Below are 25,819 nucleotides of genomic sequence, written 5' to 3' on the forward strand. Positions count from 1 at the left end.
CTTTAAAAAATATCGTCCCCTCTTGCAGCGCCTTCTCTAATTATGTTTTTGGCGCGAGGGCAGGATCCAGAGGCAAAATCAGGTGACACCCTACATTTTTTCTTGTTCGAGAAGACATTTTGGTATGTTCAAGTCACTTTCGTTGGAGTAAGATGGCGATGTATCTCAATTAACTACACCAAAATACAAGGTTTTTAACACTACTAGAAAATGAAGAAAGAATGAGCATCAGATGTGTTTTGCTTTTTTATGTTTTAATTTATAATTCCACTCCCCAAACTCGTAAAGCTCGGAGGTTAAAGAAAACCCAGAGCTTCCCACTTGTATTACTGTGGTTGCATTCATGTGTGTTCAACTGAAAAATACGATCTTTCTGACATGACTTGCACCATTTCACTTGGATATATGTCATGAGAGAAGAAAAGACAATTCCAACTTCCGTTTCATGATGACTTTAACAGGGCTCAACGCTAAGGATTTTTTCTACTGGCCCGATCGGGCCAGTGGTTCAAATTTTTGCTTGCCCTGCCGAAATTTTCACTTGCCCCTCAACAACAAAAAAAATGAATAAAGTACAAGAAAAGAATATGGGCCTATAAAAAAGCCTCATTATTGTTTTTGTTGTTTTTGATATATTTAACCTTAATAAATAGGATTATGACACTAAAAGTTACTAGATTAACTCACTTAAATTTTAAATATTGTAAGACAAATAAACAGTAAGTTATAAAATAGTAACAAATAATCAAATTATGAGTAATAGCAAAAATAAATACAACAGAACAAACTAAATGAAAACGGTACTTTTCAAGTTTTTCATGTAGGTTTAAACAGGAGATTTTCAGGTACAGAAATTGTAATCTAATGTATAACTAACTGTATAATTAAACTTTAATAAAGTTAATCAGTCAAGAGCAGTTACAGATGCATAAATAATGTTTTGAAATGTTGAAAATATAAAACTTTAAATGCTGTTATTTGAAATCATTTTAAAAATGAAAAGACACTTTAAACGTGAAATTAAACCCGCCAGTAGGTGGCAGCAAGTCCCTGTTAATGAACGAGTCATTGAGATTCAAACGGCTGATTCATTCAGGAAGTGTTGCTCAGAGACGCAAAACATTGCTGTGTGGACTTTGGAACTATTTTCGTGAGCGAAACAGGCGATTTGGTGTCTAAAATGTAAGTCACTTGATATTAAGTTCTTGTTCATTAAACTGTACGCTGTATAAAATCAATATCACATTTGTAATCGTGCTGATATTTGTAGAAAAACGGCGCGCTTTGTTTAATATTGTTGAACTATATTAAATTATATAAATATGTAAGATATACAGGGTCATTTTTGCCCCTTATCTTGAATTCTGGGGGCATTCTAAATGCATTTTAATAGACTAAATCACGCATTGAAATCGTGCACTCTAAATGTGCACGCGCACTAGTCTAACTACGTCACGTAGTGCATGCGTGCACTCAATGGGTGTGTTTTTGTAAAGTGAGGGACATACTCGATAATTTCAGATCGTTAAATCACCAATTACGATATCATAGACGATATATATCGCACACCCTACAGCACTGGCCCGATCGGGCAAGTGACAGTTCCGTCTACTGTCCCAAGCGTCGTTCACACTGGCCCCGGGCCATCGGGCAGTCCTTATTGTCGAGCCCTGCTTTAAGACAATTTTATGTTCACAGACATGGTTGAAAACCCTAGTTTAACCCTAGGAACAGTTGTGACTTGAAATAAGTGCATTACAGAACAAAGTGTTTAAAAATTCATAAAATATTTTATTTATTATTTACTAAAAGTCAATAGACTCAATTACATTACCTTTCTTTTTCAATTATACAGTTTGTTTATGCTTGCATAAGCTCATATTCCTACTTAGAATTCATCATCTGTAAAACAACCATTAAAAAACAAACAAACAAACAAACAAAAAAAAATATTGGAAGCACAGATCTCTCCTGACAAACAAACAAAATTCATGCCGTTTACACATTCATACACTGTAACAGTATGAAGCAAAGTTAATTTCTCCCAGACTGCACTCTCTGACCGGAGGGAACAGATATGACTAATGCTCCAAAAACAGACTCTTAATGCTACAGGAAGTGTTCCAGAACTTCCTAAGTGTGATATTTCAATTCACAACAATTTAGTCTTAAAGAAACTGTACTGATAAATTGTTAACGTTCATCTTTGGCATTACGTATACAAGTTTATATAAACTTGTTCCGTATAATATAGCTGTACAAAGTTGCGAAACTGGCATAAGAATTCAGAATGAGATTTAACCATGGTAAGTGGACGGCCCTTCCCAATCCTGGCCTGCATGGTTTCGGTTGGATGGCCTGTGACCACCCATGAACCTCTTCAGAGTATCTGAGGAACTAGGACGTAACCAGGGGTCTGTGGCAATGGTGTCAATGGAAACACGCCGGTTGGTTGAAGGAGTCTGTGACCATAGCTCCTCCCCTTCCTCAGCTGACACTTCCCCTAGACAGCACATAAGATACACATCTCAATGCTTTGGGCAAACTAGTTTGTGTTTAGCAAGCTAACGGTTTTAGCATAGCAATAAAGAGTAGCTAGAACAAGATATCATAACATGCTACGTTTTTGGTCTTTGTTTAGTTAGGATTCTAGATTACCCACCCTTAAATGGTTAGTTTACCCAAAAATGAAATTTCTGTCATTAATTACTCACCCTCATGTCGTTCCAAACCTGTAGGACCTTCGTTTATCTTCGGAACACAAATTAAGATATTTTTGATGAAATCCGAGAGCTTGTGACCTCCTTATAGACAGCAACGCCATCAGGGGTGGATTAAGGTGGTCAGGGGCCCCTAGGCTGCTCTTTGTGTGAGGCCCTTTACAGTTTGTATTACTCTTATCTGTATGACCAAAATGACGGAGTATTTTAAGTGCCTCATGTCATGCAGCGAGCGCGCTCTCCACACAAACATGGATATGCGCCTAATAATAGCGCACATTTATCTAGGACTAGGCTAACATTAGCGGACTTATAAAGTTGCTACTACTTACATGTTTCAAGTGATAAGCCATATTTGAAGTCGATTAATGATAGGCGATTGTTTGGATTTCCTGCCGTTAACGATCTCTCCCTCATCTTCGCCACTTCTGTCTTGATGTATCCAATGCCTTTAAGTATCAAGCCAATTTTGGGATTTTTTTCAGTATATCTTGTTCACGTTGTTCTTTTAACCTTTGTATTTTCCTTTTTTTTGTGCTCCACTATCGTAATTTCTTTCGGACATTTTGCCGCTACGCCGTCTAGCAATAGCAGTGACGTAAATCAAAATGATTGACATGATTTGATCAGCAGCTGATTGGACAGATTTGACCCACATGTCACATCTATCCAATCACCTGCTTATTTTTTTTTTGTGTTACTTATGGGCCAAAGAATCTGGCCAATCCGGGGCCCCTGCACACATGGGGCCCCTAGGCAAGCCTGTGCATTAATCCGCGCCTGAACATCATAACCAATTTCAAGGCCCAGAAAGAAAGTAAAGACATCGTTAAAACAGTTCATGTGACTACAATGGTTCAACCTTAAAGTTATGAAGTAACGAGAATACTTTGTGTGCAAAAACAAAACAAAAATAACAACTTTCAACATTCAACAATTTCTTCTCTTCCCTGTCAGTCTCCCACGCTATTCACATTGTAAACACAGTGCAGCGCTTCCGGGTTCTACGTCAGAACGCCAACTTATTGGCAGGCTCCTGCGTCAAAAGTACATGCATGCATTGTGGTGCTTACGTGAACAGCATCGGCCAATACTGAGGCAGCGTTCTGACATAGAACCTGGATTGTGTTTACAAAGTAAACAGCATAGGAGATGGGACTCTTTTAAAGATGTCTTTACTACCTTTCTGGGCCTTGAAATTGGTTATGACATTGCTGTCTATAGTGAGGGTCAGAAAGCTCTCAGATTTCATCAAAAATATTTTGTGTTCCGAAGATGAACGAGAAGGTCTTACGGGTTTGGAGTGACATGAGGGTGAGTAATTAAGGACAGAAATTTCATTTTTGGGTGAACAAACCCTTTAAATGTCAGGTAAAACAGCAAACTGTGGTTGGTCGCATTAAGCCCAAAGTACCGCTGCTCAGGTTTTTCAATCTTCTTTTTATCGAAATCAAAGAATGAAAAAAGAACTTTGCCTTGAGTGCCAGATTAAGTTGCAATGTTGACCAGACTTCATTCTAGTAGTAGTAAAAAGTAGTCTGGCTGGGCGAGCCTAACCAACCCTAGGCGATTTTCCTTTCAGATTCAGAGTTCCTGACCTGATCTCCAGTCATGTTCTCTCATGTTGTTCAGCGATGTCATCTTGTTCTTTGTGCGCTCCCTCAGCCGCTCTATTTCTGTGCTGGTTAGTGAGTGCAGGGACTGGCTGTCAGGACCACTGTCAGGTCGAGTGTACCTGTTTACCACATCCTACAAAACAAAAGTACAGTCATTCGGAGTCTTTGTTGACGCATTCAATAAAAAAAATTAAAAAAATTCTAGCCCTGTTCCAAACTTGACTGAAGGCTTCTGAAGAGTAGGCAGGACAAGAGTAGACAAACAAAACTAGACTGTGTATACAATATAAAACAATTTAATATTAAATTAAATAGGACCTGCATAATTCTGCTGTGGACAGCATCTTCAAAAGGGCCTTCCCTCAAATAGTGCACTATAAAAGGGTTTAGAGATTGAATATACATATCTACATACTATATAGGGGAAATAAGTAGTATGTCCGAATTCACAGTATTCTTAAAACAGAGCTAATGACTTTGCCTTGGTCAAGTGAGATTGTAGTTGTGTATAACTAAAGTCTCTTACATCAGAGATGTCTGCCTTCCTAACTGCCCGTCTCGCTCTCTGGTCACGCCGGGAATGTAGATGGAATGAATTGCCACTGGGGTCTGTGTAGAAACAACTGATTGGTTATTTACAGCCGACAAATGTTCAGCAACAGCAGGCTCCGCAGTCCTTCCTCTCTCGAGATTCTCTCTAGCTCAAACATGCACGATTCAAGCAATCAAAGCTTGGTAATTGAAACTGAGCAAATGAAATGGCATTTAATGAATGAGACTGAGACTGTTTTGGGAACTCATTTACAAGGTGACTGCTGATCTCACTGGGGTGCCGCCGAGGACATGCATTATCCTCACCCCAGAGTCAATCTCTCTTCTGTGTGGTATTCATAGCTGTCACACTAGCTGTCATTCATCCCTGGTGGCAGTGACAGCAGCTGTCTGACAGTGGTGTCACGCATTGTCTGCTGCTCATACTGACACACGCACACCCCTATACTTCCCATAGATGTCTATTGTTTCTAAATGATGTTAATCGATATGCCCCAACTCTAAGTGTCTTTTAAATTACACATCACATTATATTACTAAGTTAAATGGTCAAATTAAACAGGAACTAAAGAACTAAATATAATAACGTGATTTTTAACAGGCATTGAGGTAGGGATACAATTTTTTTTGCTGGGGAATAGCATTCTGTTATCTATTCTGTTATCATTTACTCACCCTCAAACCTGTATGACTTCCTTCCTTCTGTTTAACACAAAAGAGATTTTGAAGAATGTTGGTAACCTAGCAGTTTGGTTACTATTGACTTCCATTGTGAGGCCGAGTTTATATGTCACAAGCTTCAAATCGGATTTAATCTTTTGACATGGGCACGCTGCGCGAAAATACAGTTTCCCGCTGCGGTCTCATACTAACCATCCTCCTTTTCTTTGTTTTAAAAAGCAGACTTAATATTTATATATTTCATTCAAACGGTTTGGGCATTTTTATTCTTATTGGAGGTGTTTACATGGAGCATTTTCATTCGGATTGGACTTTTAAACCAATTGTAATTGGAATACAATGCTCTATATAAACGCACCTACTGACACAACTCTCAAAACTGTTTCTTTTATATTCAAAAAAGAAAAAGTCATGCAGGTTTGGAACCACATGAGGGTGAGTAAATGTGAGTATTTGGGGAAGAAAGCGCATAAGTAAAGTATACTGTGGGCTTCGGATACGTGCCTAAACAATCAAATAGCCTACACACAAAAATGTCGAAATGCAGTTTTGGTGAGTATCCTTGTAAACAGTCAATTATGTCTTAAATTAATGTAAACAGTTGAGAAAGAAACGCATGTGTAACAGTATATTGGATCTGTGCAGCTCTTAAAGTGACAGCAGCCTAATAAATCTGCTGCAGTCATTAAATGGTAATAAAACAACAAAAGACAACGATAAAATCATTCACTGCTCTTGAATTAATAACTTTTGTAGTTTTAATAAAGATTAAGGCCCATTCACACCAAGAACGATAACTATAAAGATAACGATAAAGATATAGCTCTAAAAATCATTCTAGCACTGTCTACACCACTGCTATAACAATATATAGAGAAACGATATCGTTGGGATCACTTTCAGAGATCAAGATTTTTTTCCAGCTGTTAATGATAAAACACTGACAGCCAATCAAAATCCATTCCAATTTAAGGGTTTAAAATGGCAGACGACATTGCGGCTAAATATAAAATATAAATATATATAATATATATTATAAATTCACTGTTAGATTAGACCGATTACACTAGCTATACACTCGAAACATAGCATGCTGAGGACATCTTGCTGGTTACAGCCATGTAAATGCAACAACAACAGCAAAAACATGTTATACACACTTTGAAACCGCAGCGCATGAGCTTAGAATAAACAGACCGTTATCATTTGTAGGTGTGGACGCACATATATTTATCGTTATAGTTATCTTTATAGTTAACGTTCTTGGTGTGAATGGGCCTTTAGTCTATATTTAATGTATACAGCAGTGTTATTTTACATTTGATTACTTTATTCAATTTCTGTTGTCCATTACCGGTACTTATCTGAATACCACCATTATTAGTACATCTTCCTGAAAAACCTAAAGCACTGTTTATTTAATTTGTATTTTTGTATTTATTTGTCGGTTTTGTTTGTAATTAGTTTCTTTGTTCTTATTGTACTGCTGACTGTTTACTTGTCTTCTGTAACTTTTTTGAGGACCTTTTACTTACCTTAGTTAACCTAGTATTAGTTTTTGCTGAAGTATCGATAATTGAGTAATTTTTAAATATTAGTGAAATTTCACAATTATCGATATCATGAAATATGATATTTGAGTCATGTTAAATAATCAAGATTTCAATATTGACCAAAATAACTGATTTTTGCCATAATCAAGCAGCCCTACTGGTCGGTGTAATTTAAATTTAACCTAAAAGTCTAAACTTTTCAGATGAAAAAGCATTTGTGACACACATTGGTGAGTAAAATGCTTCCCTCCGTTTTTCATTTTAGGGGAACTTACCAATAAAGGCACTCTCTGAGTCTAACAGCAAGCGTCTGCCTGGATTCTCTGCAGAATTCAGCCTCTGGGGGGATAAACACATCAATAAAGACGTCAAGTCAATAGACAGAACTGTCAGACAGTGCTAACGAAATGCAGATACCCTTTAAGGGCTCAGAAAAATGGGTCATGGAAAAATAGAGTCAAGATGTTTTTGTGTGGTGCACAAGTTTACCAGTGTGTAGACCCACCTGCTCAAGATGCTGCTTTCCTGAAGACACCATATCAAAGTAATCTGCCCAGGGAATACAGGTATGAGTTCACAATTTTTTTATGTTTAATTTTTTATTTTATATCCATATTTTTAGTAAATAATAAAAACATAAAAAAGCCAATCCCTCACAAACAGACTGACCAGCAGGTCTGCCCCTCCTCAGGCTGTTTATGGTTCGTTGCTGTTGTCGTAATAGAGCCTGTTGCTGGATATCTAGACTGTGATCGTCACTGGGGGGGTCAGGATATGCCTGCCGCACCTCCTCACGAGATGCACCATCTGATAACACAAACACACACAGATAATAGTCAACCTCTCCTCCAGGACTACAGCATCACTGACAGATAATGCAAGGATGCTGAATACAGATATGGACAAATATAACTCATATATGATATGATTCATTTTGCAAATCAGTGTTGTCCATCATACATGACAGGAGAATAGCAGCTCTGCCACGACCAAACTAGCTGACACAGAGATAGAGAGAATCAGAGCTTAATAAAGAGCATGATAAAGCAAGGGCATGAAGCCAGGTGCTGAGTCACGGCTCACAGAGATTCTACTCATTTCTCTCCTGCTGGGAGGTTTGATGACTGATACGGCCATTCAACCCATGGGGTGGGCAGATGGAGAGGGAGAGCTGTTGAATCCATCTTCTGAGCAGAGGAGAAGGTTAAAAGAGTTCCAAAGGGACATGAAACGGACATTCCTCTAGGAAAACACATTAGCATCAGGACATTGGATATAAAATAATGCAGCTTTCACTCAACCACATCCAAGTTTTTGCTCTTGGGATGCAAGTGTAAATGATTTTAAGCCTCAAATTTAAATTTCAACTAGCTCCAATGACATTCTCCTGTTTTATCTTTTAACTTCTCTATTCGCATCTGCGCCAACAACCCAGACAAAATGTATACTGCCTATATCTAACAGTGGTATTTTATTATGATTATTTACATGGTATTTATCATTTTGAATTAGCTTTTATTTTTTACTTTTTGCTATTTTCATTTTATATTTAAAGTTTTAGTCATTTTTTTATGTGCTTATATATATATATATATATATAATACATAATACTTCAATGTAATTTTATTTCAGTTACCTTCCAAGACAACATTTCTAATTTTCATCAGTTTTTCATCTAATAATTATATTATATTTTCAGCTTTATTTCAATTAACAAAAAACAATTATTAATAGTTTTAGTTAAATATAACAACACTGATTACCAATGGATACTTTTTTATTAACTTCATCCATCCCTCCATCATTCTGGATTAGAAAAATAGAGTTTAATCTTGGCATGTAGTATCTCACTGTACTCATTTAGCCAGTGTAATAAAGTGTGACTTTAAAAAGGCATTTGGAAAGCAGATGGCAGTTTTTTGATGTTACGCTGAAGCTAACAAAGGATCAGAGAGTGAGCAACAGGAAATGAGTGCGGCTGTTGGTGAATATGTGAAGGTAATAAAGGCTGGTGAATGGGATTTTGGGAACCTTTTTGGGAATGAAATTACAGGCCCATTGAAGAGTTCTGCAGAGGTTTTTCAAGCAAAAGACAGGAAACTCAGTGTGACATTTACCTCTGTACTTCAGATGATTAAACTCTTGTAGGTTGTGCATGTTGGCTGCTGCGGTGGTGTGGGAAGCCGGCCTCCTGATGGGCACTTCTTTGCGTAGTCTTGCCACTTCAAAAACATCCTCCAGGAGGTGTTCTCTTGGCCTGTTCAATATGTAAAGCATAGTGCACAGTCAGAGGGGTCATGATGACAAAACAAACCATGACAGGATGATCAGGTGCATTATTCTAAAGGGGTTTATCTTGTAATATTGACCTGTTGACTGTATATTATCCCATTTATTACATGGCTACTTACCAAATAAATAGGAACACCAGTCAAATACTCCATACAATATTTTTCACTTACGTTGTTTGTGGAGGGGAAAGAACTTCATTAAAGAGTCTAATTGACACACGTGTTCTGCATGTGTCTGTGCAGGATGTTTGTTTATTACCATACCTGCCATGAACAGGAGGGGTGTGGTCATTTCCGTTGGACTGCATTAACTGTCCCTCCAGACGTCTCTGTTCACTCCGCAGCTGCCTACGCAAGGCTGATAACTCCCTGATTACTGTCTGCTTTTCTTCTTTAAAAAAAAGACAGTATACAGTTCAGGGACTTTGTCCTTTACAGCTGCGATGGCTAGAGTACACACAATGATATGAGTTACCTGTGGCCCTGATCTCGTTCCTGCGGGCAGGCACCGGTGGAGAATGTGGTGCTGACATCGAGCGCATCTAATTGAAGAAAGACAGAAAAAAATACTGTGATTAGTCACTTTAGATGTCATTCACTTAGACGTTCCGGTCTATGTAGGCAGTTCTTGGCCAGAATAATCTGCAATGTGGACCGTGATTGGGTGTTTCTTCAACTTTTGGGACTTTTTTGTCCCAGTGGTTGATTTTTATCATCAAAACTAACAGATTTTAACTTTTTCCTTTTTGTTTTATGAGGATTACAGTAAAACTGTCTTGTGTTTATAATGTCATTTCCACCACAGAAGGCAGTTAAACTCGATATTGTAATTTGTGATGAGGTGGAAATGACAATGAGGTGGGAATTTTCATGACTTTCAGAGAGAAAAAAAAAAGACAATTCTCCTGTGATGGTGATGTATGTACGTATACAGTATATGGTTAAACATTGTTAGAAGACAAATTATGCTAGTGAGAGTGTGAAAAGTGTTTTAAAGGGGACCTATTATGCAAAATTAATTTTTACTTGGTGTTTAAATGGTTAAAACAAAAAAAAACAACAACAACAACAACCTCTTCTGGAAAGCGGGGTGGGGAGCAGCAGCTCATTTGCATTTAAAGATACATGCACGAAAACAGCATGTTTTTCCTTCCACTCAAAAATGGACATTTACAACATGGTATAATAAATGATCTGTGGGGTATTTTTGAGCTGAAACTTGATAGACACATTCTGGGGACACCAGAGACTTATATTACATCTTGTAAAAAGGGGCATAATAGGTCCCCTTTAAAGTGATTATTTTATAGTGCGCCCATAATTGAAGAAAACACCCAAGCATTGCGTCTAAACAGCATGTGAAGCATGATGTAATTGTGTGCATGTGTGTCACTCACAGACACAGTTGCAGAAGAGCGGTGGCTCTCCAGCGATGGAGGTCTAGGCATCTGCTGACGTAGTTTCTTCTGCAAGGTTGGTAGGGGTGGTGACGGTGCCCTGTGGACCTTTTGGTATTTGAGAATGATGTGTCAGCACAGAAAATGATGTTTGGTTGGAGGTAAAAGCCTTATAAACAAATGTAACAGACTTAATAATGTACACTCTTCACCTCCTCCATATGTGTCTGCTTCTCTCTCTCGAGTCTCTTCCTCAGGGCCTCATTCTCTTTCTCCTCCGCTTCTTTCTTCATTTTCTCAGCCTCTTTACGGCGATCTTCGGCTTGCCTGATCAACTCCTCATTTTTGGCTATTTGCTGTAAAATAGGTGACAGAAAGGAAGCACATCCTGTGACTCTGTACCTTTCTTTCAACGAAAGGTGCCATTGATGGCCTCAAAAGTAGCTGTTTATTAGGGATTATAAGTAATAGCTTTAATCAATTGTGTCATGTTTGGTTAAGACACTGTGGTAAAGCCTTTAGAGGATAGACTATTTCAAGTTCAACATGCTCATATGTTCAATCTGGGTCAAGACCAGCACTTCAAATTGAATGTATCTTCCTTTCAGCAGGCCATTTTTTGGTATTCATTTGATATAACTGCAAATTAAAGAACCTCTTTCTCTTTCTGACGCTTCCGCTCCTGCTCTTCCTCAAACTCCCTTTGGATCCGAGCTCGCTGTTCGGCCAGCCGCCTCTCTTCTTTCTCATCCTCGAGCCTGCTCCGCTCCCTCTCTTCTGCCTCCTTTCTCCTCTTTTCCTCGATCTGTTCATGCCAAATATGATGACAAAGTGAAATGGCAGGCCAAAAGCACAGACAACGTAATACAAAGCTGACTGAATGAGACAAGTAGGTCCATACCTGTTGTTTCAAACAATCTTTGTACTTTTCCTGGTCATGAAGCTGCTGTGGAGAGGGCAGTTCGTTGAAAAGGTTACCCCGTGCTTGTACAGGTGGCTGAGAAGAGCCAAAACCTACAGGCTCTACAGGGGAAGAAAGGATTATATATATTATATATATATATATATATATATATATATATATATATATATACATACATATATATATACACACACATATATACATACACTCTATATGTTCTATTTAGAAGTGTACAGACCCTATGCAGTACCTTCATTGACCACTAGCTGAAAACCTGATCTAAAGGGTTAGTTCATCCAAACATGAAACTTCTCTGTCATTAATTACTCACCCTCATGTTGTTCCAAACCCGCAAGACCTTCGTTCATCTTTGGAACACAAATTAAAATATTTTTCATGAAATCCAAGAGGTTTTTTATCTCCCAAAAAAGTTTAAAAAAATTACCATGGTTAAAATAGTCGATGTGACTGCAGTGGTTCAACCTTAATGTTATGAAGTGACACTCCTCATCACAGTCTCCTACGCAGTTGACGCAGTGAACGCAGTGCAGAGCTTCCGTGTTCTGCATCAGAACGCCGACTCTGTACTGGCCAGCTCCTGCGTCAGCATCACACATCGTGGTGCTCATGTGAACAGCGTTGGCCAATACTGAGCCGGCGTTCGGACGTAAACACGGAAGATCTGCACTGCGTCAACTGCATAGGAGACTGTGTTGTTTTTGTGCACAAAAAGTATTCTCATCGCTTCATAACATTAAGGTTGAACCACTGCAGTCACGTGGATTATTTTAACGATGTCTTTACTACTTCTCGGGACCTTGAATGTGGTCATTTTGTTGCTTTCTATGGGAAATAAAAAACCTCTCAGATCTTATCATATATATCATATCTTGATTTGTGCTCAGAAGATAAACAAAAGGTCTTGCTGGTTTGGAACGACATGAGGGTGAGTACTTAATGACAGAAATTTCATTTTTGGGTGAACTAACCCTTTAAGAAAAGTCATTACAGATATTTAAAAGTTATATTCCACTTTTAAGTTACATACTTTTTTTTGATTGTGAGTCAAATTGTAATTCAATGGCTGCAGATACTTGATGCATGAGGTGAAGTTTCTGTTACCTGTCCTAGAAGCCACTGGAATCTGGGCTACTCTGCCTCCAGAATCATAAGCTTCCACATTTGATTTATGCATTTGTTTCAAATCACCTGGAAACACAGAAACATGACTATGATTTAATGACTGTGATGATAAATAAAATCACTATGATTGATTCCACAACATTTCAGTATCAATATGACTGTAAAAATATAGCATAGACTGAAAAACAATACAAATGTATTCACTGGATTTAGAACTGACAGTCTTTACAGAAAACAATCCAAAATCTCTGAATCAACTGACACTGAGCAATTATAAGTGGGATGACTGGGATTTACACTATCGTTCAAAAGTTTGGGGTCGGTACGTTTTTTTAAAATGTTTTTGAAAGAAATCTCTTATGCTCACCAAGAGTGCAATTATTTTAGCAAAAATACAATAATAAATACGACAAAAATATTTTATTACAATTTAAAATAATGGTTTTCTATTTTAACAATTTAAAATGTAATTTATTCCTGGGATGGCAAAGCTGAATTTTCATCATCATTACTCCAGTCTTCATTGTCACATGATCCTTCAGAAATCATTCTAATATGCTGATTTGGTGATCAAGAAACATTTCTTATTATTATGAACAGTTGTGCTTTACTGCAGCATACAAGTTACATACCTACAGTATATAGTTGTGTTCATACTTTTACATAATCCTTATTGCATCTGCATGAATATAAATTAGCATTTAAAAAAGAGATGATATATACTATTGCTCTGAAGAAACTGAATAACAAATATTTAAGTATATTGAACCCTAATGAGCATCAATGACTATTTGTAGACTTCTGTGTTAGTTGTGCAAGACAAGTGCCACACTTGTCTTGTTGAATATATCAGAGTTCCTACATCTTTTAACCAATGAAATTCCTTATCTGTGATTTTTACATTTTTACAGTCATTCATGATTACTGTGTAAGGATTTCACTCAACATTTCTAGCTGATGAGACATTTCTGAGTGGAGCAAAGCCAGAAAAAGAAAATCATATTCACTATAGGAATTCTCATGATTATTCCTTGACTTTTTTTCTTGATTTTCCTTGATTTCCATGACCATAGGAACCCTGATACATATAAATATCAAATGTGAAATAATTTCAGAGCAGTACTAAATAAAAAATAAAATAAAAAATGCATTAGTATTTGATTAATATCTTGAAGATTCTGCAAAGGGTATGTAAACAATAAAAAAAAAAGAAAAAAAAGAAGTTGTTTTTGCAATACTCCCACTAATGGTCCACCATTTGCAGATTGCACTAATTAAAGCCTTATTAAACTGCAGTGATTGCAGCTGACTGGACAGGGAGTTGACTGAGTGAAGTGTTAAGTCTGTATTCTTACTGATAAGATTTCCATGATTGTCCCTAAGAGGGGCTCCTCCTCCACCTCTTCCCCAGGGCTCGTAGGCCTTCATCTCAGCCTCTAATTTAGCATCATACAGCTCTGTTTCCACCTTCTCACGATGTCGTCTCTGCTGTCGTTCTTGAATCTGTGTTCCACAATTCAGACAATTAGACTTTGTTCAGTGTATCATCTGATTTGTTTTTCAGACAAGAAAAAGTTTAAAATCGCATTTCGACAAATGAAAACTGAAATATTAATGTGCTTGTTTTGCTCTTCAAATTACAAAATAAACTAAATGGATGAGTTGGATATGGGGAAAATTGCTGCCTACCTGAACAAAGCCTCAATGTCAAATATTGTATAAATGTAACATCAAAATCAAAATAGTATTACTCAACATGTTGTAATCAGACTTTAAAAAGGTACCCTTTAAGGAGTTAAGTTCAAACTTTTAGTTAACCACTATCTCTGATCTGCCTCTAGATTCCCTTTATCTTGGGAATTCTGCACTGATCTCTTCCTGTCAGACTGCTGAAGTTCTTGGTGAACTCACTCAACACAGATTAGCATTCAAAGCCATCCGTCTTCAAACTCTTCACTGCACTATTTCAGACTCAATGATCTTGCAACCAGGCAGTTAAACAAACATCTCTCCAGCTATATATCTTTCAGTATCAAGTTCCCCTGAGGAAATAGAGGAAGAGAATGCAATTTGTCCTCCCCAGGTCCTTCTTCTGTGTCCATAGCCATTATGATATAAAGACATCATCTGAGCAAAACCTGTGGCCGAATCAAGCATGTCACTTAATTACATTTATGCTTTGCAACAGTATATCACCACTTTTCATAAACAGGGTACAGTTTGATGTCCTATTACATTTTTAAAATCATTAGAGGCACAAAATTCATTTGTTTTGTTCTGTATGAGTCAAAATCTTCTAAGGGGTAATTAAATGTAACAATGTAAAAATAGATCTCCTTTTACTGGAAAATTAAACAACATTTTATCAAACTTTGATAGCTTAACTTTAAAGCATGTGGGTTTTTCAGAATTTGTGTGTATTCACTGGACCTCTGCTTCTCATAAATACTACCGTGTATTGTGCACGTTATTTTTTTGACAGACAATGATGCCGTGATATTCAAATGATAAGGATTTGAAAACAGATGGATCGTAAGGTACTAATTATTTATTTCTTAGCCAGGAAGTGTTTAGTGAAATGATCGATTTAATGCCCATGAGTGTTATGCCGAGGTTTTCCAATCTAATATTGCAACCAACAGTTTTTGACGGGCATGATAACATGTGTAAGGGGCGATTTGATTTTTGGGTAAATAAAAAATGTGCTGGAGACATTCAAAATGTTTTTTGCGCAGTTCATTATACTTATTTTTTAGCAGATTTTAAAACTTTTAGATACACTACCGTTCAAAAGCTTGGGGTCAAAAATATTTTTTTAAAAGAAAATTATACTTTTTTTCAGCAATGATACATTAAATTGATTAAAAGTGACATTTATAAGTAAACAAATGCTGTTCTTTTGAACTTTCTATTCATCAAAGAATAGATGCTGTTTTTAACATTGATAATAATAAGAAATTTCTTGAGCAGCAAATCAGCATATCAGAATGATTTCTGAAGGACCATGTGATCATGCTGAAAATTCACCTTTGCCATCATAGGAATAAATTACAATAGAAAAATTATTTTAAATTGCAAAATTATTTCACAATATTACTGTTTTTTCGATTAAATAAATGCAACTTTGGTGAGCATTAGAGACTTCTTTCAAAAAAAAAAAAAAAAAAAAAATTATATATAAAAACACTTTTGAACGGCAGTGTACACTACTTTCATCTAACATAATTCATTAAATTATTTAATTTTAATTAATATAATCTTGAAAAGTAGCTGGTTTTAATTAACATGTCTTTATCATCCCTCCTTAATGACTTAATGCTTTTGGCTTGTCCCATGTTGAAGTTTTTGATTAAACTGTATATAACAATTAAAATCATACAAATGTCATGATTCTGACATAATCCGTTATTGATATTCAATTCATTTCAGACTTTTTTTTTTTTTGTAATGAATGCATTTCTGATCATTAAAATGTAAAGATGTGTAACCCTGTTACCGCAGCTTTCCTTAAAAAATCTTTAAAATAGGGGAATTAAAATAATTTGGACCCTCTCTATGGCATGCCAATTAAATAATCTCATACCATAAAATATTGTGTAAGTACCTGCTGCTTAAGGGCTTCCTGATGGCTAACAGCACTTTCCTTGGGCTGCTGCAGCCTCTTGTGAGAAAAGAACGATGGTCCTGAGGGAACAACTCCAGCATGGCTGATCGCTCTATGGAGAGACAGTGATAAGCATTGTTATACTGTTATAATCTTGTATATCTGAATAAATGTGCCCCCTACTGGTACCACAGCATAACATGCCATTAAAAACAATACCAAAACAACTCAAACATTATAAATCCTTTTAGAAATTCATATTTCCACAGTAATTATTTTGTCTTGTCATTTCAATATGGAAGTTAGGTATGAAAACGTGTGCCTACTGTGTGAGGCCTCCAGAGGGAGGCTGCAGAACTGGCCAATGTGCTTCTGGAGGGATGTGTGACTGTTGATCCCCTGCTGGTCCATCTAACACACACACGAAAAAAACAAGCAAACATTGCATTCAACATCTATATTTATCATGCTAGAATCCAAGCTAGAATGCATCTACTGAAGAGACACCTTTCATATTACACTATAATACTACTCATACTGACCAGCAACACAGATAGCAATAAATGAAACGACATACCATAAATTTGCACAGATGCGTTTAGTTTAACCATATTCGGTACAAATGTGGCTATGCTAAAGCAAAGATAGGCCACTCACAGTGGGCCAGATTGGGGTCTAGAGGATTTCTGGCTCCATAATAGTAATATGCATTATCATAAGGAGTTTGATAGGAGTCTGCGAGGGAAGGACCCAACGGAGGACGCACACCTGTAATTCTGACATCAGAGAACATAAATATTTCATTAAAAATGCAACAAAAGTGTTTATAGTATTATTGAGGTATATTATTAAATACTTTAACTTTTCAGTTATATTGTTAATTCAGTACAATTGTTATTTAAGTGCAAAATCTAAGAATACAACACAAAATCTAACACAAACCTTGGGGCAACTATCTCCCCCAGGGTTCTTGAGAGGCTTCTGTAATTGTCTTCAGTAACAGGGGTGGTACCATTGGCTCCAGCCTCCAGACCAAAGCCTGATGTGTTAGCCAGCCGGCTTAAGACAGTGCTGTGGTCCAGAGACGGGGACTGGAAAGCAACACGAGGTCTCTCGGGAGGTGCGCTCTCCTTTGGTGCTTGTGGAGGTTTGTCTTCTTTGAGCCGCCTGGCAGAGTCAGCCCTGAAGACCTCAGGACCCAGCCCTGGGTGGTAAGGCACATCCCTTCTCCTGCCCTCATACTCCCGGGTCACTGCACCAAATTGTTTGATTCTGTCTGGCTGTGGGAAACAAGGTGATATGACTGTAAATAGGAGCACAGCAGGTGTTGCACGGCTATAACTGCAGTGAAAATGTGTCAAAGCCCAGGATACTGGGTCAATCTCAAATTCTGTCAAGTTCCAAAGTGAGAGAAGAAAAAAAAAAAAAATGTCTACTTGAATGAGTCTTCTAAAGCCATACAATAGCTCTGTGAGAGGAACGGGCCAAAATTCAAGTTATTATTTACTCATAATCTTAGAACATGTGTTCTAATCATTTTTTTTTCCTTCTGGGAATATATAACAAGAGCTGCATAAAGCTTCTTTAAATATTTCTACTTCCTTGAAAAATAACAACAACATGAGGCTAAATAAATAATGACAGAAATTATTTTTTTTCTTCTCTTTTTTAATTTCATTGTTTTTTTTACCATTTTTGCATAATTGATTTTATGACAATTTACAGAATTTTAAAAGACAAAACAAAATAAAAATATAGAATATAAGAAATATATTTTGCGTAAAAAGGACTTAATTTTCTTTTTTGCAGAATATTTATGAAATTTTTCTTATTTTTTAAAATGTCATGAAAATTTCAAGAAATTTCAAAAAAAATATTCATAAACACTTCTAATATTTATATCTTAAATTTGAAATATCTACAAATAAAAATAAAAGTATAAAACAATGAATATTCAAATATTAAAAACCTGAGGACCATCACCTTTTTTTCTGGATCAACAGCGCCTGTTGCAGCCACTCTCAACTCAAGTTCCTTTTCCCTGTATAATTGAGTTTAGATTTTCAAGTGAATATTTAACCCCTTTATTATTATTTAATTCAAATACCCACAATCAGCATATCAAATAGTTTCTCACTTCCTTTTGTTCTTCTGTTGCTCGGCTATTTGCTGTAGCAGCTCAAGTCTATAATGTTCCTTCCTCCTCTGAGAGGCCTCATCCCCTTCAGCAGCACCTATATGACCCAGTCACAGGTCAGAAATTAGACACGTTTTTGTATATTGTAAATAGAGTTTGATTTAAACTTACCAATCATGAGTCCTGTAGCAAACTCTGTCATGTTCTGCTCATTGACAGATCTGTTTTGCGCTCGAGCCGGTGCTTGTAGACTACATCAAAATCACACAAAGCAAAAAAAAGCCATAAAACTCCATCCACTTTCTTACACTAAACACACCCTGATCTCTGCAGCCAAACCATTACGTCACACACACACACACACACACACACACACACACACACACACACACACACACACACACACACACCACATATCCAGTGGATTAAAGAGCCTGCTGCAGAGCCATCAGATGCTTTGAGCCTCCCCATCAACACCAATCAATACAATCCCACTGATAGAATAGACAATAAATCCAGCCGTTCCAACTTTCTAACACAGCAAACTCAGCGTTTCCTATCTCAGCATTGTTAGATACCCTCAGACGTAATAGTTAAAGGGTTAGTTCACCCAAAAATGAAATTTCTGTCATTAATTACTCACCCTCATGTCGTACCAAACCTGTAAGACCTTCGTTCATCTTCGGAAGACATCGTTAAAATAGTCCATGTGACTGCAGTGGTTCAACCTTAATGCTATGAAGCGATGAGAATACTTTTTGTGCGCAAAAACAAAACAAAAATAACAACTTTATTCAACAACAGTCGCTTCATAACATTAAGGTTGAACCACTGTAGTCACATGGACTACTTTAATGATGTCTTTAATATTTTTTTGGACCTTGAATGGCAGTAATTAGGTTGCTTTCTATGGGGGGTAAAAATTAACCTTGGATTTCATCAAAAATATCTTAATTTGTGTTCCGAAGATGAACGAAGGTCTTACGGGTTTGGTATGACATAAGGGTGAGTAATTAATTAAAGAAATTTCATTTTTGGGTGAACTAACCCTTTATAGCCAAATTCTACAAAAGGCATAATATCTTAAAGGTAAAATAAAGGCTGAAAACCATCACATATTTCAATTTTTTCCACCACAGGCAGACACAAAAGGCAAGAAAATTGATAGGAGGGTTTCTAAAATACAGACTTCTGCTAGAGTAATTGCCACTTCAGCTATTTGATTCACTATAGTTTTTATTTTCACTGAAAGATTTGCTTTAAACCCCCATTACTCTAATTGCAGATCAGTACTTGAGTTGATGTGCTGTCAGTGTCTGTCTATTCTCCTGGTGACAGCTGTCTGTGTCTAGTAGATAAGCCGTCAAATTTAACAGAGAATACTTCCTCTAGAACGGTGTACAACCCTTCTACTTTCTACATTTGTTTACATTTATCTCTTCATCTGTTTAAGCTATTTTTATTTGAATGTTGCTATGGTGATGATAGTTATTTTTCACAGATATAGTCGGACTGTTAATTTCATGTCCTCTTCAAGAAGTTGTGAAAAACACCATCTGCAAATGCCCTTTTTTGATATTATTGCAAAAAAAAGTAAGCTGTTTTTCTTGCTTAAACCATCTTCTTTCCTTGTATGCATTATATTGGGGTCAGTAAGATTTTTGTCAGAAAAAAAACAACAACAAAAACTTCTATTCAGCAAAGAAGCATTAAATTGACCAAAAGTGACAGTAAAGAATGATTTCTGAAGGATCATGTGACACCAAAGACTGGAGTAATGGCTTCAGGAAATTACATTTTAAAATATATATAAAAAAAAAAAATAGAAAAGAGTTATTTGAAATTATAATAATTTTTACAATATTGCTGTTTTACTGTATTTTTGCTCAAATAAATGCAATCTTGATAACATAAGTAACTTCTTTCAAAAACATTTTAAAAACCGAGCCCAAAATTTTAAACAGTTATGTTATGGTAAGGAAAACTGACATTAAATATTGATTTGAATTATTTAATTATAATAATTATTTATATTAACTAATTATTCATATAATTATTTATTAAATAAACCAAAAATATTTTACTTTTTATGCAAGCAACATCTAATCAAAATGTTTTCAAAATGCAATTATAATCTGGAAAGTCTAATAAATTAATGTATGGGGCTAAATTACATGGTACATTTTGTACAGTAAATGACAAGCACTAATATTGTGTGCCAATCCGTGGAGCTTTCGTCAGAGTTCCACATGGGCCTAATTATAACCTATATATTTAACTTGAGATGGAAGTCCCTCAAGAATATTATTCTTATTATGCTTCCTAAAATAAAAACAGATCAACTTCTGAGTGCCACCAGAAAAAACAGGAAGCAGTAGAGATGCACCTGTGTGAGCTATTGTCGTGTTTTCCTCCTCTCCTGGTTGCACCAGTGTCTTCCTGTACATTTCTAAGCCTTTCCTTCTCTGGGAGCTCTATCTCCTCATCAGAACTGGTGTGATCTCGGTAAGGGCCTCCCCAGCGATTCGGCGTCTCTGCCCAGTGTCTCCGTGGCCTTGATACCTTAGGCACTCCGGAAATGGGCTCAGTTAGAGTGGCAACATCCCTCCTTGAGAACGTGATGTTCTCTGGGCCCTGACTGCCTCTTTGCACTTGTACCTCTGGAGAACCAGCAGGGTACTTTGGAGTAATAGAGCCAAAACGATCCAGGGCCTGACAGAAACATGATCAACATATGCTGAGAGTCAAAGGATTCAAGGCCAGATTTAAAGGGTTAGTTCACCCAAAAACAAAAATTCTGTCATGAATTACTCACCCTTATGTTGTTCTACACCGTTAAGACCTTTGTTCATCTTTGGAAAGCGAATTAAGGTATTTTTGATGAAATCAGAGATTTTTTTTTTACCCCCCATAGAAAGCAACGTTATTACCACATTCAAGGTCCAGAAAAGTAGTAAAGACATTGTTAAAATAGTCAGCGTGACTACAGAGAAATTGCTGAATAAAGCTCTTATTTTTGTTTCGGTTTTGCGCACAAAAAGTATTTTCGTTGCTTCATGTTTTTGCACACAAAAAGTATTCTCGTTGCTTCATGACATTAAGGTTGAACCACTGTAGTCACGTTGACTATTTTAACAATGTCTTAACTACTTTTCTGGACCTTTAATGACGGTAATTACTTTGCTTTCTATGGGGGGATAAAAAAAATAAAATAAAAAAAAAACTCTCAGATTTCATCAAAAATATCTTAATTTGTGTTCCGAAGATGAACAAAGGTCTTATGGGTTTGGAACGACATGAGGGTGAATAATTAATGACAGAATTTTCATTTTTGGGTGAACTAACCCTTAAAAATGCTTAAATTGTGGTTCAACAAGGACATTTGTGAAGGTTAGCTATATTGCTAGTGTTGCTGTATAGAACATATAACAACAATATAGAGTTTTATTTCATTCAAACCTGTGGAGTGCTTGAAGATTTCCCTATTTTCTGTGGTTCCTCTTGTCCTCGGAGAAACAGATTATACTCCTTGTTCCTCTCATCTTGCAGCTTTTCCTGGGTAGATTCACAAAAGACAACCGTTACAGGGACAGTAAGCACTGTCTTTGAAACTCCTCAATTGTAGTCTTGAGTTTTCTTCCAGGTATGTACACGTCACAATATTCCTCATTTAAATAATTCCCGCCTAAGGCCTGGTGGAGCCTGGTGGAGTTGCATTAGTAGTGTGCTGAAACTTGAGGTTACTTGTGGGGCGTGACATTTCTGAAACACACTCAAAGCGAATCACAACACACTGGTCCAGACAACCAATTAGAGCAGACTGCACTTTTCGGAAGGAGGGGCTTCATAGAGACCAGAACTACACAGAGCGTTACTGACAGACTGGGAAAAGAGGTGCTGCAACAATGTAAAATATGTGAAAACAAAAGGGCATAATAGGTCCCCTTTGAGAGAAAAAAAACATTTCTGTAGTAATAATAAACAATTATCAAATAAGATTATGTTTGTATAAATTTTAAATGCGTACAAAAAAAAGAAAAAAAAAAAAAAAAAAAAAAAAAAGAGCTGCAGTCCAGCAATATACTGGCTGCCAAAAGATACCTTATCCACTAAGTGTAAGCAAATCATTTTTCATGTCACTGAGGGCTTGCCAAACTAAAAGGGTGGGTCTTTGTGCAATGGACTGAACCGGGTCATGACACGAAATAGAGAATTTGCTTTAGTGATCTATGCATAAACAGATGGACAACAAACACAAGTTTACCTTCGCTGATCTCCGTTCTTTTATGGGGAGAGAGAGCATGTGCGACTGTGGAAGTGGATCAGCAATCATTTGATTTTTTTTCTAAGAAAGATACAAAAATACAAATTTCTTTTTAAAATATGATTAAAAACAGCAACACAAACTATTTAAAACTGTAGTTTAAAAGAAACATGTGTGGAAGTAAAATGTATTGTATATTTTAAATATTTATTGTAAGATTTATTAGCATATATATATATATATATATATATATATATAAAGAGGGGTACACTGCACCTCAGACACAAAGCGCCGGTAATCAAGACGTAGCTCTTGCTTTAACTTCTGCTTTTTTCGTTCATATTCTTCTCCCAGAGGTAAACTGAGGCCAAAACTCTCTTCTGGAAATAAGAAGACAACATGAAACACCCCAAAAGGCATTTTTAAATAATAAAGAAAATCAGACTTTTTTAAAAAAAAAAATAAATCTAATATCAAATGCTAAATATATGTATTTTGCCTGAAATTATACATTTATTGAAATATAGCCTGCCTTTGGTCTGTTTGGGTTGTGAAGGTTGTGTTTTGTTAGCAGGTTTGATGTTCTCCTTGTTACCAAAACTTGTCTATGAAAGATGGACAAGTAATAAAACAATGACTTTTCTTGAAATATAAATATATAAAAATAAAAATGTACATGTTTTATTTTTAAAACCCCAAGCAGCACTATTTTTATTAGAAATTAAGCTCACCTTCATCTCCATGTACGGTGCTTCTTCTGTGTCCGCCCTTCTCTCCTCCATAAAGTTGCTGATGTTGACATTCATATTTTCCCAAACCACAATCAGCAGTTAATGAACAGCTCTTGATAGGAAAGAAGCAGTTATCAGATGAAGCTCTTGTCAATGACAGAAGTATGAATATGCTGTTCTCTTGGCATGGAAATGAAGAAAGACTTTGTTTAGAGGAGAAGATGGAGACGAGACGATGTGAAGTGCAGGCGCTGCAAACGCAGTGGTTGTTAGGCAACAACTCAACACAACACACGAGCCTCAACCTCCCACTTCAGACAATGGCTGTGTCTCAAAACCTAGTGACCAGCCCAAGTCAGACAGCATTTTTGAGCGGTATTCCGAATCGTGAATAGTCAAGCAAAATAAACCGGTGCGAGCGGTACCAACCATTTGCCTTTACTTGTTGAAAATCTTGCTTGTCCAGGGTTTGCTCCGACTTTCGTTTATCTGAAACTTTTAAGAGACCGTCTTAATAGTATGCAAAATGTCAATCATACGAGATGCCTATAAATAGTATCTTGCGCCTTATGTGGAACTATTGCTACTAACATTCACCATTCAAAAGTTGTTCTCACAGCTGACTATGATATGTATTTCAAAATAAAAGTCCTAATTTTACTGACTGCCAAAAATAACCATGGTGGTAACCATGGCACTTTTTTACAGAAGAAAAAAAAACACATAACACTACAAAAAAATAACAATGAATAAAATAAAAAAAATAAGGTTACAACATCCATTAATATATGCCTATAGACTGATCCTCTCTAAATAATAAATAATTAAACTTCATTAAAATAATTAAACAAACCTTAAGTAGAATGAATAGAGGTCCATAGGGTGACGTCAGCTAAAATGGGCCACGTTTTGGTAAATGACTTATAATACCATCAAATAAGCTATGCATGAGATCTAATGATATTTTTATAAATTCACATGGGTCTCTCAAATATATTATATATATATATATATATATATATATATATATATATATATATATATTTATATATATATTTTTTATCTATATTAAAGTATCAGCAGGTACCTTCTTGAGCCATGGCACAACATTCAGGTAAAATGGGCCAGTTGTTCAGTTAAAATAGGTCAATATAAAAAGAGAACAGCACAGGTAATTTCGGCTGAAATAATTTTATTTCTAACAGTAAATTGACACTATCATCTTTAGTGTGCCATAGCAACAACACCATAAATGTATTTCATTAAACAAAGTTGAACAAATATTTCATTACAAAATGCAATTACAAATAAAAATTTATCATGTTGTATAGGTGTGTGTTTCTGTGCATTGGTGTCTTTTGTGTGCATGTATGTGTGTATGCTTGTGAAATATTTGTCAAACATTTTGTTAAAGATTAGCACATCTTTGACAAAAAAACAAAACACAAAAACACATTAACATAACTTTAACAACTTTAACAGTTTCCTTTCTTTGCTTGTCCTCCTGCCATACTGTCTGCAATGCAAATGTTTTTAAAACACTGTTAAGATTTTGTATGGATACATATCTAGGCCTATAAGCCTATTTTCACCCTCAAGTTCTGTGTAAAAGTGTGTGTGTGTGTGTGTGTGTGTGTGTGTGTGTGTGTGTGTGTGTGTGTGTGTGTGTGTGTGTGTAGCCCAACTTTCTTACTGTCAGGTTCACTTACCTCACAATTTCTCTGACAAGCTTCATGTAAGGCTCTGCCCCCCTTAAAAAACTGAGACCAATCAAAACTATTGTTACATGTCAACAAGTGTTGAAGCAACAACGCAAGATCAGTTATTGTGATTGGCTGTAAAAATTTAAAGATATATGACGCTACAACCTTATTTGGCCCATTTTACCTGATAGCCCATTTTAGCTGACTTCACCCTACATGAGAACAGAGCCACAAAGAAACAGAAATATTTAATTGGTGTTTATTTGATTACATAATATAATTGCATCATTGTGTAGTGATGTACATGTAAATTAGAAATTAATGTACCATATGGTCAGAGAGCCAGAACTGAAAACATGCTATGCTTGGTTCAGTCCAGCAGATGGCACAAACAAATGCCTGATTGTGTACAACAACCAACTATTGATGGCCAAGCAGATGCAACGCAAACATAAATCTGAATTGATACCAGCTCTTTTACAGTTGAGATGAGTCGGTCATGAGA

The 25,819-nt window shown here is 36.3% G+C and overlaps 1 protein-coding gene across 4 annotated transcripts; it reads right to left on the reverse strand.

The window, feature by feature from the left end:
* Nucleotides 1–1,772: 1,772 nt before the first annotated feature.
* Nucleotides 1,773–24,490, reverse strand: LOC127506280 (centrosome and spindle pole associated protein 1). Of its 4 annotated transcripts, none has more exons than XM_051882605.1 (29): nucleotides 24,041–24,490; nucleotides 23,612–23,723; nucleotides 23,413–23,485; nucleotides 23,157–23,260; nucleotides 22,881–22,961; nucleotides 22,076–22,171; nucleotides 21,003–21,328; nucleotides 18,788–18,867; nucleotides 18,617–18,713; nucleotides 18,463–18,520; nucleotides 17,422–17,759; nucleotides 17,137–17,255; nucleotides 16,806–16,890; nucleotides 16,480–16,591; nucleotides 14,231–14,378; nucleotides 12,855–12,941; nucleotides 11,712–11,833; nucleotides 11,466–11,615; nucleotides 11,023–11,166; nucleotides 10,811–10,918; nucleotides 9,889–9,955; nucleotides 9,678–9,801; nucleotides 9,240–9,379; nucleotides 7,780–7,929; nucleotides 7,628–7,671; nucleotides 7,398–7,461; nucleotides 4,863–4,945; nucleotides 4,319–4,469; nucleotides 1,773–2,503 (listed from the first exon to the last, which is right to left on the reverse strand). In XM_051882605.1, exons 2-29 carry the CDS (start codon nucleotides 23,684–23,686, stop codon nucleotides 2,298–2,300), a joined length of 3,432 nt encoding a protein of 1,143 aa, XP_051738565.1. In that variant the 5' UTR covers nucleotides 23,687–23,723; nucleotides 24,041–24,490; the 3' UTR covers nucleotides 1,773–2,297. The 4 variants fall into 4 exon arrangements, with proteins under 4 accessions (XP_051738565.1, XP_051738564.1, XP_051738566.1 ...); XM_051882604.1 differs by having other exon boundaries at nucleotides 9,678–9,804; nucleotides 24,041–24,485; XM_051882606.1 differs by having other exon boundaries at nucleotides 7,792–7,929; nucleotides 9,678–9,804; nucleotides 24,041–24,477.
* Between the last annotated feature and the right edge of the window lie 1,329 nt (nucleotides 24,491–25,819).

This window comes from Ctenopharyngodon idella, chromosome 23 (genome assembly GCF_019924925.1).
Source record: "Ctenopharyngodon idella isolate HZGC_01 chromosome 23, HZGC01, whole genome shotgun sequence".
Classification (NCBI taxonomy): domain Eukaryota; kingdom Metazoa; phylum Chordata; class Actinopteri; order Cypriniformes; family Xenocyprididae; genus Ctenopharyngodon; species Ctenopharyngodon idella.

What these genes read in the sequence shown, in the direction of transcription:
- LOC127506280 (XM_051882604.1), bottom strand. Translation starts at nt 23,686, where the DNA reads ATGAATGTCAACATCAGCAACTTTATGGAGGAGAGAAGGGCGGACACA. An exon ending in ACCGGCGCTTTGTGTCTGAG is followed by an intron (nt 22,962 to 23,156) that starts GTGCAGTGTACC and finishes TATCTTTCTTAG; the next exon opens with AAAAAAAATCAAATGATTGC. An exon ending in GAAAGCAGCATCTTGAGCAG is followed by an intron (nt 7,462 to 7,627) that starts GTGGGTCTACAC and finishes TTATCCCCCCAG; the next exon opens with AGGCTGAATTCTGCAGAGAA.